Raw genomic sequence first — 15,635 nt, forward strand, 5'->3', positions numbered from 1 at the left:
GCCACACATCTGAGAATGGGCAGTTTGGGGAAATACAACTTGGTAGATGCCCTTTATAGACACCTTCCTATTTTAAAAATTGACTTGTTTGCCTGATGTAGCTCAGCCTTGGGGTCCAGTGCCTCAGTGCAGAACACCTCAGCCCTGAAAATAAGCTATGTGAACCAGGAAAGGCTATGGCCTGGACTGGTCAGCACATCTTCTGGGAAACTGATATTAACTGTGGAGCCAAGTTCAGGCTTAAGGCTGCTGTTTTTTCAGCATAATAGCCTAAGGACGTATAGTCAGTTACCATTTGTTTAAGTAAATTTTGCCAGCATAACTTTCCATAGCATTAGATCATATGCAGATGATGTCTGTGTCCTTTTTACTACTTCAAATTTATCAGTTTTCTTGTGAAATATTAAATACATATCAACCCTGTACAAATCTGTCTTCAGGATAAATGTGTCTGTAACCTCTGTCAGTATGAGAAAGCCTAATTTCTATTTCAGGGATTGAAGTTTAACTAAATAACTTTTGAATATGGCAACACTGCATTATGGTAAATAGTTGTGTCTGGGTTACAACTATTGCCTAAAACCAAGAAAAAAAATGTTTTTGCTAAATTATTTTTTTAATCATTAGCAATAGGAATTATTCGAAGTATAGGTTACATTGTTTCATGCACTGAAATGTTGTTAAAGCAGGGTGATTATGTCCACCACTCAGAACAATTGCTCGTGTGTGTTCTAAATTAAAATTCAATTTCCTAATGTCTTTTAAATAAGTTAGATCTGTATTGAAAAATGTTTTTTCAGGATCAGTGTTACTAGGTGTTAAAATTTTTGAAAGCTGAAGGAATTATTTGTATGCATTACTTGTATGCATACATGTTTTTGTGTCATCGTGGTAAAGGTTCTCTCTTTAGTTGTGGACTACGGATGACAGACACTATCGGGTCCCACAGCTGTTCCTGACAGTAACAACATAAAGGCAGTATCAAATGGTAGTGCTAGTAGGCATTACAGGAAAGGTGAATTGCAAGAACATAAGACGTGATTTCATAGGTTTTGACAGAGTACTTTATTTGACAGGTACATAAGAAAAGCAGGGTTTTGTATAAAATACAATTATTTTTCAAGAAATGCGGGGTATGTGGGAAACGCCTCTACAAAGAGAAACAATGGGACTGTACATCTATGCCAAACTTATATAAGTTTAAAAAAAAAAAGTTTTGGCTACTTTCATATGCAGTAATTGAAAGTAGTCTTGACTTTGTTTTAGACTATGAATTTTCTTTTAAGTTGGCTTTGGGCTTTGGTGTTTTTAGTTGTAAAATACAAGAATAGTGGCTGCCTGATGTCTTCCTGAACGTGAGAAAAATCAGAAACAAGGAATACTTTCTACTAATCTCGAGGCTTTTAAGAGTGAAATGTTTCAGGTTGGATGAATACAGTAATACTTTACTGAGGCCTTAGGTTGAGTTGATCAGTAGGGTAATAAAATAGTGGGAGTTTTGTTCGTGCAAATAGCTGTGTTTTCTGTGTAATACAATACCAGTCAGCAAAACTTCTTTCCTTTACTGTGCCTTTTGAAACTATTGTTTTAGGAAGTCCTGAAGAGATTTGGGGATTTGAATTGCCTGTAAAGTATTCCTGAAATTGTGATCCCAAGCTTGCTTAATATTATGATGTGTATTTTTGCAAAGAGGTCTGGTTGGGTGTAAGCAGACTTGGCAGTGTTCGTACTAACAAAGTGACTATGTGCAAAAGGTCAGAGAGATTTTAGTAAGAAATATGATGGGTTTGACAGCCAGATATGCTTTTCATATAAGAATGTTTGGAATTTTTAAAAGAATGCTCGATTTTACATTTATTTATTTTTCTGTCCTGTATTTCTGTAACTTAGGTTTAGGTAGCAAGCAGATCTACCTTAAGAATGGCAATTCTTCCAATGTGGCTGAACTGCTGGAAAGCTTCAAAAAAGATGCAAGGAGTGTTAAACTAAGAGCAGGAAAACATCAGCTTGAAGATGTGACTGATGTATTGAAAAGTTTTCTTTGTCAAATAGATGATGCACTTCTCACTAAAGAACTTTATCCGTTCTGGATCTCTGCGTTAGGTAATGCATTCAATAACACTCAATACAGGAAAGGTTGTATGTACATTTTTAGTATCAAATTTGAGGGGGTTCTTAATTACTTGCCCTGTGTCGACCGATGTTGTTTGATAATCGGCAAAACAATTGTAGTGAGGAGAAAAATATTTAGAGCTTGGCTGCAATAGACTTATGTTAATCAGAGATTATTTTATTGCCTTTAAGTGAACAATAATAATAATAATAACAACAACAACAACAACAACAAATAGCTATGTTTCCTTGACAAGATATCTGTAAACAGTAGGCCGGTATTGCACTGTGTCATAGTTGGATCAGCCAAGGTAAGAAGTGATGATTAATATTTTATGGAAGCATTGATGGTAGAATTCAAGAAATAGACAAATGTTAGAGTAGGAAAAAAATGTGTACTCTGTCTTTTGACATATGTAGAAGTTTAGTTCAAAAGTGGCAAAATGTTGATGCTATCATCTGCATGATGGTTAAATGACAGTCTTGCTGCTTAAATTCTTCAACTGTCTTTTATGAACATTCAAACAAAGTTATATATATTAACAATGTAGTCTTGTTTTTAGTTTAGTCAAGATTTCATCAGAAATCAGAAAAAGTTGTATTTGTAGCAGCTTAGATTTAAGTTGGCTCTTTTACAAAAGTGCATAATGGTGTTACAACCATTACAACCTGTAATCAGGAAGTTAAATCACTGTACATGGGGCTAAAATTTTGCTTCAGCTTTACAGCAGCGAATCTTGTTCTGTTACAGTTAAGTGACACTAAAATTACTTGTGGGAAGACTAAAACACCGAGCAAGATAGAGTGGAAGACCTTTAAACTGTGTTTTTGTTGTTTGTTTGCTTGTTTGTTTTTTCTTCCAATTACCAAAGAAATCAAAACATAGTGCAGTAGTTAGTGGGGAGTGCTAGCAATCAGCTGGAAGAGATAAGATTCTTCTGTGCTTTTTCTTTTCAGAAACTCAAGAGAAGCAAGGGACTGAGAAGAAAAAGCTAAATAAATAAATTAAATAAATAAATAAAGTTTGCATTAACTTTGCTCATGCCCGGAGCAGGTTTATGCTCTGTAGTATCTATGCAGCACGAGGCAGGCTTAACTTGAAGGTAGAGAGCTGTGGCTGTGTCTCAGATACTGTAATTTCCAAGACTGGAATTCCTATCATCGGCTCTGCCACTGTTCAGCTATGTAACTTTGTACAACTTATTCACCACCCCTTCCCCTTTGCTCTCCTCTTATCAGTCTTACATATTTGGATCTTTAAACTACTTTGGACCTTGAGACACTTTTCCAATAAAAATAAAAAAGATGAAAAGGTCTTTTCCTTTCTCATCTCTGGGAAATCTTAGAAGTGCATTTGCACTTGTGCGTGCACAGATGCACTCACACATGTACAGGCACAAACTACAGATTAAATATCCTTTGAGAGGAAAAGCTATTGCTATCCTGGGATTTAGTCTCAAACTGTAGCAAATGGTGTTTGAATATAGAACTGGCCCTCTTTATTGCTGATATTGTTTCCCTGAACTAGTGTACAATAATAGACTTTGATAATAGTAGATTGTCAGTATTGCCTTTATGAAGAAGAGGTTGATTGGGTAAATTGTAATTTTAAATGACTAGATGATGCCAATATAGTTAATGAGAACTGCTGTTTGTCTTTAGTGTGCGTTGTTATTAATGCTCAATGATTATTATTCTCTGGCAGATACACAGGATGAAAAGGAACGTGTGAGGAAGTATGGAGCTTTTATTCGGACGCTTCCACCAGTCAATAGGGCAACTTTGGCTGCTTTGATTGAACATCTTTACAGGTCAATGCAAATGATGCACTGTAGTGGAGAAATTCTTGTAATGTGTTCTCGGTATAACTCTACTGTACATGAAATGTGGCTTGTTTCATTAACTAGTAAGCATCAAAAGCTTACCTAGTTGTGACCGTTAATTATATTTGATTCCCTTTAATTTAGAATGTGTTTTTCCTTTGGTTTTATTTTTAGCAGTAGGTATCTATAAATATCAGTGGGATGGAACAGCCTTACAGTGAGAGGGCTGCCAGTGTATGTGTCCAAGTAGGGTAATTTTTGACGTACTTTCTTTATATGAACTCATTTTACCCCAGTCTGCTAGTCTTCCAGAGGATTGTTGGAAACGGTTCTTGAAATCAGAAGATTTTTTCAGGGAAAACGTCCTTCTCCACAATCTGTATTGCACATAATAACTTTGAGAATTAGCTACCCTTTCTGTTTTTCATCAATGCTTTATTTTGCAACTGAGGTAGCGGTAGAGAATATCCAAAATATAAACTTGTTTAAGCAACAAAGGTCATGTCTTATTCCTAGATCAAATAAGCAGCAGCAAATGTATAAAAAATGTGTGTCTTGGATGATTCTGCAGTGTCATGGTTAAATAGTAATGGTCTATATTATATTATCTATTGAACAAGTCAAATTGTATTCCTGGTAAATTGTAGTGGGTAGAGAATGTGTAGAACGTTTTCTTTACAGGTTATTGTGTTCAGAAATTACATTACATAGCCAGGTACATAGCAGATGTCTTTTAAAAACTATTCATATGATTATTAAATTGATTGGTGCCATTTTTGGGATAAAGATTGTAGTTAGTATTGTGTTTAACGATATTTCTAAGCATATCCAGTTCAGATATATTAATATGCTGTTATATCGGTTCTGAAAGTATGAATTCATGTGTATAACAGCCAAAATTCTGTGATACTTTAAAGTGTTTGCTTCCAAAAGAGGACACATAATGTAAACAGAACTGATATGAAAACTTTACCATAAGTATAGAAACTAAGAAAGGTCTCATTTCATTCCACATTTTGTTTGATCTTAGATCCTAAGTTTGTAGGATATACGTACGTAACATAATACAGTGTATTTAGCATTGGTGCGGCCTCACCTTGAGTCCTGTGTGCAGTTCTGGGCCACGCAATTTAAGAAGGATGTGAAGGTCCTTGAATGTGTCCAGAGGAGGGCAACAAAGCTGGTGAAAGGGCTGGAAGGAATGTCCTCTGAGGAGCGGCTGAGGAATTTGGGCTTGTCTAGTTTGGAGAAAAGGAGGCTGAGGGGCGACCTCATTGCTCTCTACAGCTTCCTGAGGAGGGGAAGTGGAGAGGGAGGTGCTGATCTCTTCTCCCTGGTATCCAGTGACAGGACATGTGGGAATGGCTCAAAGCTGCACCAGGGGAGGTTTAGACTGGACATGAGGAAGCATTTCTTTACTGAGAGGGTGCTCAAACACTGGAACAGGCTTCCTAGAGAGGTGGTCGATGCCCAAAGCCTGTCAGTGATTAAGAGGCATTTGGACAATGCCCTTAACAACATGCTTTAACTTTTGGTCAGCCCTGAATTGGTCAGGCAGTTGAACTAGATGATCACTGTAGGTCCTTTCCAACTGAACTATTCTATTCTATTTTTATTCTATTATAAATAATTTTGATGTCACTTGAGATGCAGATAGAAAGTATAAGGTTTCATTTCTGTAATGAGATGTGAGATAAAGAATATAAAGAAATAAATATAAAAAAGAATAATATTAGATTTTTTTCATTGCATTTAATGTTATTATTCTTTTTGAAATGCATTCCATGTTCCGTAGAGGAGCCTCAGACAATTAAAGGAACAATGAAACCTTCTAAATATGTTTATTTTTCCTTCAACAGGGTGCAGAAGTGTTCTGAAATCAATCATATGAACCCTCACAATCTAGCCATGGTGTTTGCCTCATGCTTATTTCAAACTAAAGGCCAAACTAGTGAAGAAGTCAATGTAATTGAAGATCTAATTAAAAATTATGTGCAGCTTTTTGATGTAGGTATCTTTATCTAAAAGTGTCCTAATTTCTCAGCTGTTAGACATGCTAAAATGTAGAAAATCTTCTTAAAGATGATCTTGCTATTAGTTACACTGTCTGAGGATTTGCAGGGCTTTTGAACTCTAATTCAGTGGACATTGTTCTTTGTCTGCTTTAAGTTTTATTTCCCAGCTAGCTTAGCCTGTGTAGGAAAGGCTATATTTATAGGATTGCTGTGAGCTGCTGTTTTCCAAAATGGTGCACATTCTTCTTGCTGACACCAGCATACTAATTTTAAGAAAATTTAAGATTATGACTATTAAAAATAATACTTCTATTCAAATTTTATGGGCCTGATCAGAACTGAAGCATGGAAGAATTCTGTGTTCTTTATCGTAATCACAGCTCAGAGACTAACACTTTAGAGAAAGTGTTTGGTTCCTTAGGCCTAGAAAGAACATTAAATCCAACTGGATAGAAAAGATACTACTAGCAGCAATTCATGTTCGCCATTTTGGTTTAGAGTTTACTGTGCTGCTATAAAATTGTTTGGCAGTTTTTCATGGAGTCCTCTCTCTTCTAGTAAGTATTTGGTAAAGTTTATAGTAACGAATCCCATCAATGAAGTGCTGTTTCTAACTGACAATATTTTGCATAGCTGCTTCTATAAGAACATGATTATCAGTATTGTTAATTGTAACAATATTTATTATTGTTACATTATTATTTATTATTTACTACTGTTAAATTAAGCATTTCTCTATATTTCTATTTATCTTTATTACATTAAATTAGTGTTTGCTAGTTTATGTTGTGATTTTTATACTAGCTGCCGTATACTTATTAATTGATCAAAAATGATCCATTTTAAACAGATAAATGAAGACCAGGTCAAACAAATGGATATAGAGAACAGCTTTATTACCAGGTGGAAAGACACTCAGGTAAGCGGCAGATATCGACTGGAATGAAAACAGTTTTAACAAAGACTATTTTGTTGTTTACAGTTGTTTATACCTAGATTTCTAAATGTAAATTTCTAAGTTTGTGTAGTGACCAGTGTTGTTTACAGAGCTGAGGGAAATAAAAAGAAACAAAAACGAGGAGGCATAAACAGATAAAGCAAAACAGTTCTGTGTAAAGCATACTGTGGAATTATGTTCTGGCCTGAGCACTGGGATAACTTACAGATTGTTACATGCTTTTACTATGCTTCGTAAATTGTACTAGAAGGAAATGGTCAACACTTGCAAGTGTGAAAGTGATGACCTGTCTTTTTTTAATTTTAAACATGCATATTAAATACCTTCAAGTGTATATTAATACTTCTATTATTTCATGAGCTTTGGGTATACATGGTCTCTCTTTATTAGAGTTTCACCATCCCTTTGAGTTTAAAGCATCCGAATCTTTAGCCGCATCCTGTTTTGTGACCGTTTCTAGAACCCTGAAGCACAAATATTATTTGGGGAAGCTTCAGACACATACTAACAGTCAAACTGAACTTCAGAACACAGTGTAAGAAAATGGGAGATCTTATGCCACTTACTATCATCTTGAGTTCCAGTCTTACCTGTAACAACTTTTGAATAACTTCAGAGTGGTAAGAAACAGTGAAGTGGTACCATGTTTCACTCTCTGAATGGTATTTGTGTACAGTCCTAATTAAAGCAAAAATTGTAAGTTTCGTAACACTACCAAGGTAGCTGAATTAGGAGAGGTAAAAGGAAATGTAGGGAGCTTAAAAGCTTTTTCAGAAATCTAAAGTAGTGGAGGAGAAGCTTTCAGTGATTTTGGAGCTTATAAGGCTTTAGAAACTAATAGAAAGCTAGCAGAAAAAAAATCTATAGTGCTTTGTCTGTTGGCTGCCTTCCCCCTTCCAGCAACAGTTTTGTGGTACCTTGTAAGCCATCATTAAGAAGACAGGGTCTTGCAAATACATGTTGAAATTGCATGTTCTGTCAATTGCTATCTGGAGTCTTATTTTTATCTCATATTACCTTATTGTCTGGGTCAGAGTGGCATGAAGCTTTCTGACCATAATGGCCTGCTGTGAATGTGCATATAGAAGGTAGAATGCCTATTTCCTCCTTTTGGTGCCTGGTGGGGAGTGACCGAGTTACTGGGAAACCAGCTGAAGTTTACTTCTGGTGTTTGTCTTGCAGAATGGAAACATCTGCCTTGGTAATGGCAAAAAACCCCCCAAATTTTATATCCCTAAAAGCATTCTTAAATGCAGGGGTTGAAGTGTCTTTAATGGAATTTACTAATTCTGGGGTCCATGAAAAGGACCTTATTGAGATTAGAGAATAATGTTTTGAAGCCCAAGACAGTGGAAAAATGCACAGACTTTAAAATACATTATTTTCTGTGGTTTTAGAACCAAAAAAATGCTTGTTACAGCTTGTTACACTATTAACATTTTCCAAGCAACTCTGGGAAGCTGTAATGGTTAAATGTTTGTAATACCTGCTGGAAAAATTAGGGAGATATGAGAGGAGTTTCACGAGTAGAGAAAGAGATAGTGGAGACATTTTGATTAGATAGGGAGAAAAAATAGAAAGGAAACTGAAAGGCTGTTGATGGACTGAATAATATAGTAGCAACTGCTGGCTAGGTGCGTTTGTCTAAAACTGAAGCTGTGAGGAATATAGAGAAGACCCAAATAAAATGGTTCTGTTCTGTATTTTTCCACTCCAGATACCACTGTGAAATCACCTTTATGAGGTGTATTGTATTTAGAAGGCTGCCTATTGAAGAAAAAGAGAGGCTTGCTTTTGTTTTTTTTAAAATAAAAGTCTAGGCTTTCTAAAATTGGTAGGGTTTTTATTAAAAAGCTTCCAGCCCCTGAAAAGCTAGTCTTCCAAATTTTAAACTTTATAATTAAATTGGAACCTTCATGAATAATTGGGCCTGTTTGGACTGGTTTCCCTGGGGCCCTCCAGGTTGTTGGGAGGCGGAGTTATAGAAAGATTGAACTGGGATTTTAACTGTTCTTATTTTGCTCTCAGCAAAGTCTCTAGCATTAATAATCAGCTTTCTGAATTGATGGTTACACCTACTGTGTTAATAGACTCTGTCTTAATTCTCATAACACACACGGCTAAGCTTTAAATTCTTTACAAAAAATAGTAATATCACTTTAACCTTAAAAATGAAACAAAATTTGCTACCTCATCACAGAATTATCATAGAATCATAGAATATGTCAGGTTGGAAGGGACCCATAAGGATCATTGAGTCCAACTCCCTGCTCCTGGCAGGACTACCTAAAACTAAACTATATGACTAAAAGCATCGTCCAGATGCTTCTTGAACTCTGACAGGCTTGATGCTGTGACCACTTCCCCATGTAGCCTGTTCCAGTGACTGACCACCCTCTCAGTGAAGAACCTTTTCCTAATGTCCAATCTGAACTTCCCCTGACACAGATTTATTACAGTTGTCTAGGTTGGAAGGAACCTGTTGAGATCATCTAGTCTAATTACCTTGCTGCTCAAACACGGCCTCTTAGAGCAGGCTGCCTAGGACTGTGTCCTGTCAGATTTTGAATTTCTCCAAGGATGGAGCCTCTCTGGGCAACCTCTTCCAGTGTTTGCCCACCCTCACAGTATAATTGTTTTATTGTGTTCAGATTGAGTTTTGTGTGTTTTTAATTTGTGCCCATTGTCTCTTGTCCTGTCACTGGATGTCACTGAGAAGAGTATCTCAGTTTTCTTCATTCCTTCCCATCAGATACTTGTACATGTTGATAAGATTCCCCCCAAGCCTTCTCTTCTCCAGGCTGAACAGTCTCAACTCTCTCAGCCTCTTCTTATATGAAAGATCCTACAGTCCCTTCATCATCTTGGTGATTCTTCACTGGACTCTCTCCAGTAGTTCCATATCTTTCTTGTACTGAGGAGCCCAGCACTGGACACAGTACTCCAGGTGTGGCCTCATCAGTGCTGAATAGAAGGGAAGAATCACCTCTCTCAACCTGCTGGCTTCACCTAATGTAGCCCAGGAGGCCGTTGGCATTCTTTTCTGTGAGGGCACATTGTTGGCTCATGATCAGCTTGTTGTATGCTAGGACATCAAGGTCCTTCTCGGCAAAGCTGCTTTCCAGCTGGTCGTCCCCCAGTGCGTACTGATACCTGCGATTACTCCTCCCAAGGTGCAAGACTTGGATTTCCCCTTGTTGAACTTCATGAGGTTCCTCTCTGCCCAGTTCTCCAGCCTGTTGAGTTCCTTCTGAATGTATCAGCCACTCCTTGCAGTTACTACCATCTGCAAACTTCTTGAGGATGTGGTCTGTCCCATTATCCAGGTCACTGATGAAGATTAATGGTCTCCTGGCTGTTCAGCCAGTTTTCGGTCCATGTTACTGTGCACTTATCTAACCTGTACTTTGTCAGCTTGTCGATGATGATGTTATGGGAGACACTGTCAAAGACTTTACTAAAACTGAGGTAAACAACATCCGCTGCTATCCTTTCATCCACTAGTATCCTCATTGTACAGGACTATCAGTTTGGTTAAGCATGATTTCCCCTTTGTGAGTCCATGCTGACTAATCCCAATCGTCTTGTTCTCATTCATGTGTTTGGAAATGCTTTCCAGGAAGATTTTCCTCTGTCACCTTCCCAGGGACTGAGATGAGGTTGACCAGCCTGTAGCTCCCCAAATCTTCCTTCTTGCTCTTCTTGAAGATGGGATCGATACTTGTGCTCTTCCAGTCTTTGGGGAACCTCTCCCAGCCATCATGACTCTTCAAAGATAATTGAGAGTGACTTTACAGTGACATCAGTGAGATCCCTCAGAATTTGTGGGTCCTACTTGTCAGGCCCCGTGGACTTATGTACATCTAGTTTCTTTTAAGTGCTCCTTCACCTGGTCCTCCTCCACTGAGGGTAATCTTCCTGGCTCCACACCTTCTGTCTGGTTTCAGGGGCCTGGGATTCCTGAAGGTCAGTCTTATTAGTAAAGACTGAGGCAAAGAAGGCCTTGAGTACCTTGGCCTCTTCTGTGTGATTTGTCACCTGGTCTGCTGCCCCATTCAGCAATGGGCCTGTGTTTTCCCTAGTCTCCCTTTTGCTGTTTATGTACTTGTAGAATCCTTTCCTGTTGTCCTTCACATCCCTGCAAGCTTCAGGGGGTCAGCCTTGCTTTTTCTAACCTCATCCCTGCACAATGGGACAGTAGCTCTATACTTTTCTTGGGTCACCTGCCCCTGCTTCCATCTCTTCTATGCTTTGTTTATATGTCTGAGTTGAGTCAGGAGCTCTTTGCTCACCCATCCAGGCCTCATAAATAAGAATATGGTAGATAAGTGCTAAATACTTAGGTACGGTGTATGAGAGAGTCTCAGCTGGACTATGGAGTCTGCTTACTGAGTCTCCTAGATATGACAAGTCACTGATATTAAATTTCACTGAATCATGTTATCATTTGAGTTTATATTTCATAGAATCATAGAATAGTTTGGGTTGGAAGGGACCTCTAAAGGTCATCTAGTCCAACCCCCCTGCTGTGGGCAGGGACATCTTCAACTAAATCAGGTTGCTCAGAGTCCCGTCCAACCTGACCTCGAAAGTTTCTGGGGATGGGGCATCCACCACCTCTCTGGGCAACCTGTTCCAGTGTTTCACCACCCTCAGCATAAAAAATTTCTTCCTTCTATCTAGTCTATATCTACCCTCCTTTACTTTAAAGCCATTCCCCCTTGTCCTGTTGCAACAGGCCCTGCTAAAATGTTTGTCCCCATCTTTTTTATAAGCCCTCTTGAAGTACTGAGAGGCTGCAATAAGGTCTCCCTGAAACCTTCTCTTCTCCAGGCTGAACAACCCCAACTCTCTCAGCCTTTCTTCAGAGGAGAGGTGTTCCATCCCCCTGGTCATTTTCGTGGCCCTGTTCTGGACCGGCTCCAACAGGCCCGTGTCTTTCTTCTGCTGAGGGCTCCAGAGCTGGACGCAGTACTCCAGGTGGGGTCTCACCAGAGCAGAGTAGAGGGGCAGAATCACCTCCCTCGACCTGCTGGCCACGCTTCTTTTGATGCAGCCCAGGATACGATTGGCCTTCTGAGCTGCGAGTGCACATTGCTGGCTTTTCTTTAGAAGAATTCAACACTTCCCTAACTATGCATGGTGTTGTCAGTAGGTTTTGCTGGGGGAATACATTCGAGCCAGACCTGGGCTAACACTAAGTGCCTTTGAAAAAGATCGACCTTCCTCTTTGTTATACTTTAAACTCATGGCAGAAGTTATAAATGTATAACTGCATATTACTCATAATTTCGGAAGACTAGATTATATGGATGCCTACACTTTATATTTTACCAGGCTTCGCCATATAAACTTCTTTTAAACTGCTGCTGTTAAGTCCAACTTAGCATTTGATGCTTTCATTAACACTGTATAAAGAATAGCCAGATTCCAGCCAATCGTCATGAGCTGTATTTGCCAGTACAGACCTGAAATAGGATAAACATTTTCAGAATAGAAGCAGTGGTTAGTTGAGTGTTGTAGCTTTAAGTTGATATCTTTCATTATTTCAGTGAAAGAAAGAGGTATGCTGAAACATACTCCTTTTCAGCTGCTCTACTTCCTCTGTCAGTAGCTACCATCATTCAGGCTGTAACCAGTTTGCAAGACCATGCATATGTAAGACTTGCATATGCAGACCACGTAGCATGGAGACTGGACTTCAGTCTCATACAGGAGAGGTAGCTCTTTGGGAAACTTTTTGGATGGGCTTCCAGCTACTGTTAAAACTGATGATATGGTGCAGACCAAGTGATGTAACAGCATGGCTGATTGGCAACTTAGGCCTCAAGCAGCTATGGTTAAGAATGGTGTGTAAGAATCCTTTTCATTTAACATTTGATAGTCTGACATTATTGCATCAAAACGTGTACATATTTGTGGGAAAATCACTGATACGGATACTTAACACTTGAGTAAATAGGTTGCTATAGTAGAATTATCTCCAGGCTGGTGAAGCAGAGTGTTCAGAGGAAACTGAACCAAATTTCTGCTGAAGGCCTGGAAGTTCTCATGTCTGAAATGTCATTGAAGTTCTGTTCCAGGTGGCACTTCATTAGCTGCTCTTCATTTTCTGTCCACCATATACTTATGCCAGCTGTTTCTGTTTGCTGCTGTAATTTACATCACATTTTCTCTCCATACAGTTGTTTACGTAAGCCCAGTGGAAATCAAATGTCAGCTTCATTCTTATTTCCAACCTTTTTCTGTAACACCATCCAAAAAGCAAATTTTACAACTAAATGAGCTTTTCTGAGTCAGTGCCACTATAATTAAACAGCTTTCTTCGAAGTAGCTTTGTAATGTTTTTCCTCACAAATGTTTCCATTAGTTTTCTATTCTCAGAGGCTAAACTATAGTCACTGGTTTTCAGAATGTTAATGTTCTTTAAAATTGAGTGCTGCCATTTATTTTTCTATAGAAATGTAGTTTTAGCTTCTGTAAATTAGTCAAAATGTATCCCAAAGCTCTCCTCTTTCTATCATTTTCTCCATATCTTATTCTGTATATGATGCAGGTTTTTTACTTTTCTTAACCTCTTCCTCTGTATTAATACATAAATACATAGCATCACTATGAATACTGTTCTCAAAATTAAGACACAATTTGTTATTTGTAATGTTAATTTGATTATTAATTCTTTATATTGGCTTATTAAAAAAAGGGTACACCTCCTGAAAGGTCCAGTTTTCTGCCTTGTTTTTTCTTCCTATGCTCTGATCAACACCGTGTATTTAGTTTTAGAAAATATTTTTGGTACTGGGATGAATTACAATCTTTTGAAGACGCTTATGACTATACTGCAAGGGAATTAGAGCAGGCAAAACGTTGAGACATTTTTAACTGTAGAAAAGTAAAGTTATTTCTCAGCCACAAATATAATTTTATTGCCATAGATGAGCAAACCTAGTAATGATGGAAAATACTAAATTCCTTCTCATGAATCAGATTTTTCTCCTTGATCATAAAATGTTGGATTTATTGACTTTCCAATTTCTTTGTAAGTTTCATATTATTAGACATTCTTAAATTATGTTTGTTGGTATTGAGTATATTAAACTATTATGTATTATGTAATACATTTGCTTTATCCTCTAATTATTCCACATGTTAGCATTGTACATAAAGTTTAGATATCTATCCAACAAATTTGAAGAGCTATCTTTAACAGAGATTGATATCAAGAGCATTTGTTTTGATTCCTTTTTTAACTATGTAATGACAAGTTTTCATTGTGATTAATAATTATAAATGTAGTCTTCATAGTAATGAATTTTGATTATCTGGATGTGTACATATGGCTATATGACTGAAATATTCTATTATCTGTAATTTTTCTTCTCATTTTTAAGTAACTCATTTTAGTTTGAGGTTCCTGTCCTGTGTTTTTTCATGGTTTTAAATTCTATTCATCTGTTTTGGCTCTGAAGAGAGCCCGGGTAACTTCTAAAGCAGAGTTATGGTTCTGACAGTTTTAAGATACTAAGGTACACTCATGTCTTAGACTTTGCAGTCTTAAATATAAATTTAAAATTTCCACTTATTTCATGTCTCTCCTAGCTTTCCTGCTCTTGAATGTATATTTGTAAAGCATGTTCATTTTTTTGGATCTGATTCTGTTGGATTTAGTCAGGGTTTGGATTTTCCCCCGAATCTGTGAATAGATTCCTCCCCCCTTACAGTAGTCAAATAAAAGTGAATGTAGTGCAGGTTTTTCCTGCACGTTAGAGTCAACACTTGCATTATTTTTGTAGGTAAGTGGGTGAAAAAAAAGTTTGAGTTCAGTAGGTTCTAGCACATCTACTAGATAATAATTGTACTTTCTCAATTTAAAAGGATATTTAAAATATTTTTAAGATAGTCTGATTTTTTTTTAATTGTGTTTTGTTTTAGGTTTCCCAGGCTGGAGACTTGCTTATTGAAGTTTACGTGGAAAGAAAGGAGCCAGACTGTAGTATTATAATCAGGGTTAGTGTATAGAAGTGATACAGTGTTTTTACTAAGCACTTTCTTATGAAGTATACCAAATTTATTTTCATACATGTTTTTATATAATTACATAATGAAAGTATCAATTTATATCTCTCTCTATTCTTTTAAATAATCTTTTGTTTTTAATTTGCTGTGTTGCCTAAATTTTGTAAAGACTGCATTTTTAAGGAGAATGTTATTATTACAATTTTAAAGGGGAGATGTCCTTTAGTTTTACTGCAGTATAGAGTGATATAAATTCTCGCAGCTCTATGGCTGCAACTCACAAGACCATTAACAAGTACACAGTGAATGATGGTTTTATTCAGTAGTACAAGGCCATTTAAATGACCTTCCTCCTGACTTTTCTTTTTGCCAGTGGCTATCTGCTTTCCTTGAGTGCTAAGAAACCAAAGCTTATTACTTACTATAATTGAGATTTTTCAGCCTTGTATCTGGTAGTGTATTTTAAACACACTCATCTCCACGCAGTAGTGCTCTATTGTTTGGATGCTGAGGAAAAAAAATTCATTTCTATGAAATCTCCTGACAAAGGACAGATATTGTTAAGAAGGAAGTAGAAAATCTAGGGCAATGCATTTTTTTTTTTAATGTTATACCTCTCTGTTTCTGTTTCCTTTTTGTTCTGTTCAGCATATGACTCTCAAACACTTGTGTTTGTACATATATGTGGTGTACGTAGATACACACATACAT

At 37.3% G+C, this 15,635-nt stretch overlaps 1 protein-coding gene across 1 annotated transcript in view; it reads left to right on the top strand.

Moving 5' to 3' along the window:
- Positions 1–15,635, top strand: part of ARAP2 (ArfGAP with RhoGAP domain, ankyrin repeat and PH domain 2) — a 123,694-nt gene that overhangs the window by 76,245 nt on the left and 31,814 nt on the right. The window contains exons 20-24 of the mRNA XM_009321394.1: positions 1,891–2,103; positions 3,818–3,923; positions 5,795–5,942; positions 6,801–6,869; positions 14,841–14,915. Of these exons, the coding sequence (XP_009319669.1) occupies positions 1,891–2,103; positions 3,818–3,923; positions 5,795–5,942; positions 6,801–6,869; positions 14,841–14,915 (611 nt within the window). The remainder of the gene's footprint in view (positions 1–1,890; positions 2,104–3,817; positions 3,924–5,794; positions 5,943–6,800; positions 6,870–14,840; positions 14,916–15,635) is intronic.

The sequence above is a fragment of the Pygoscelis adeliae genome, unplaced genomic scaffold, assembly GCF_000699105.1.
Source record: "Pygoscelis adeliae isolate BGI_AS28 unplaced genomic scaffold, ASM69910v1 Scaffold133, whole genome shotgun sequence".
In the NCBI taxonomy this organism is placed as follows: Eukaryota; Metazoa; Chordata; class Aves; order Sphenisciformes; family Spheniscidae; genus Pygoscelis; species Pygoscelis adeliae.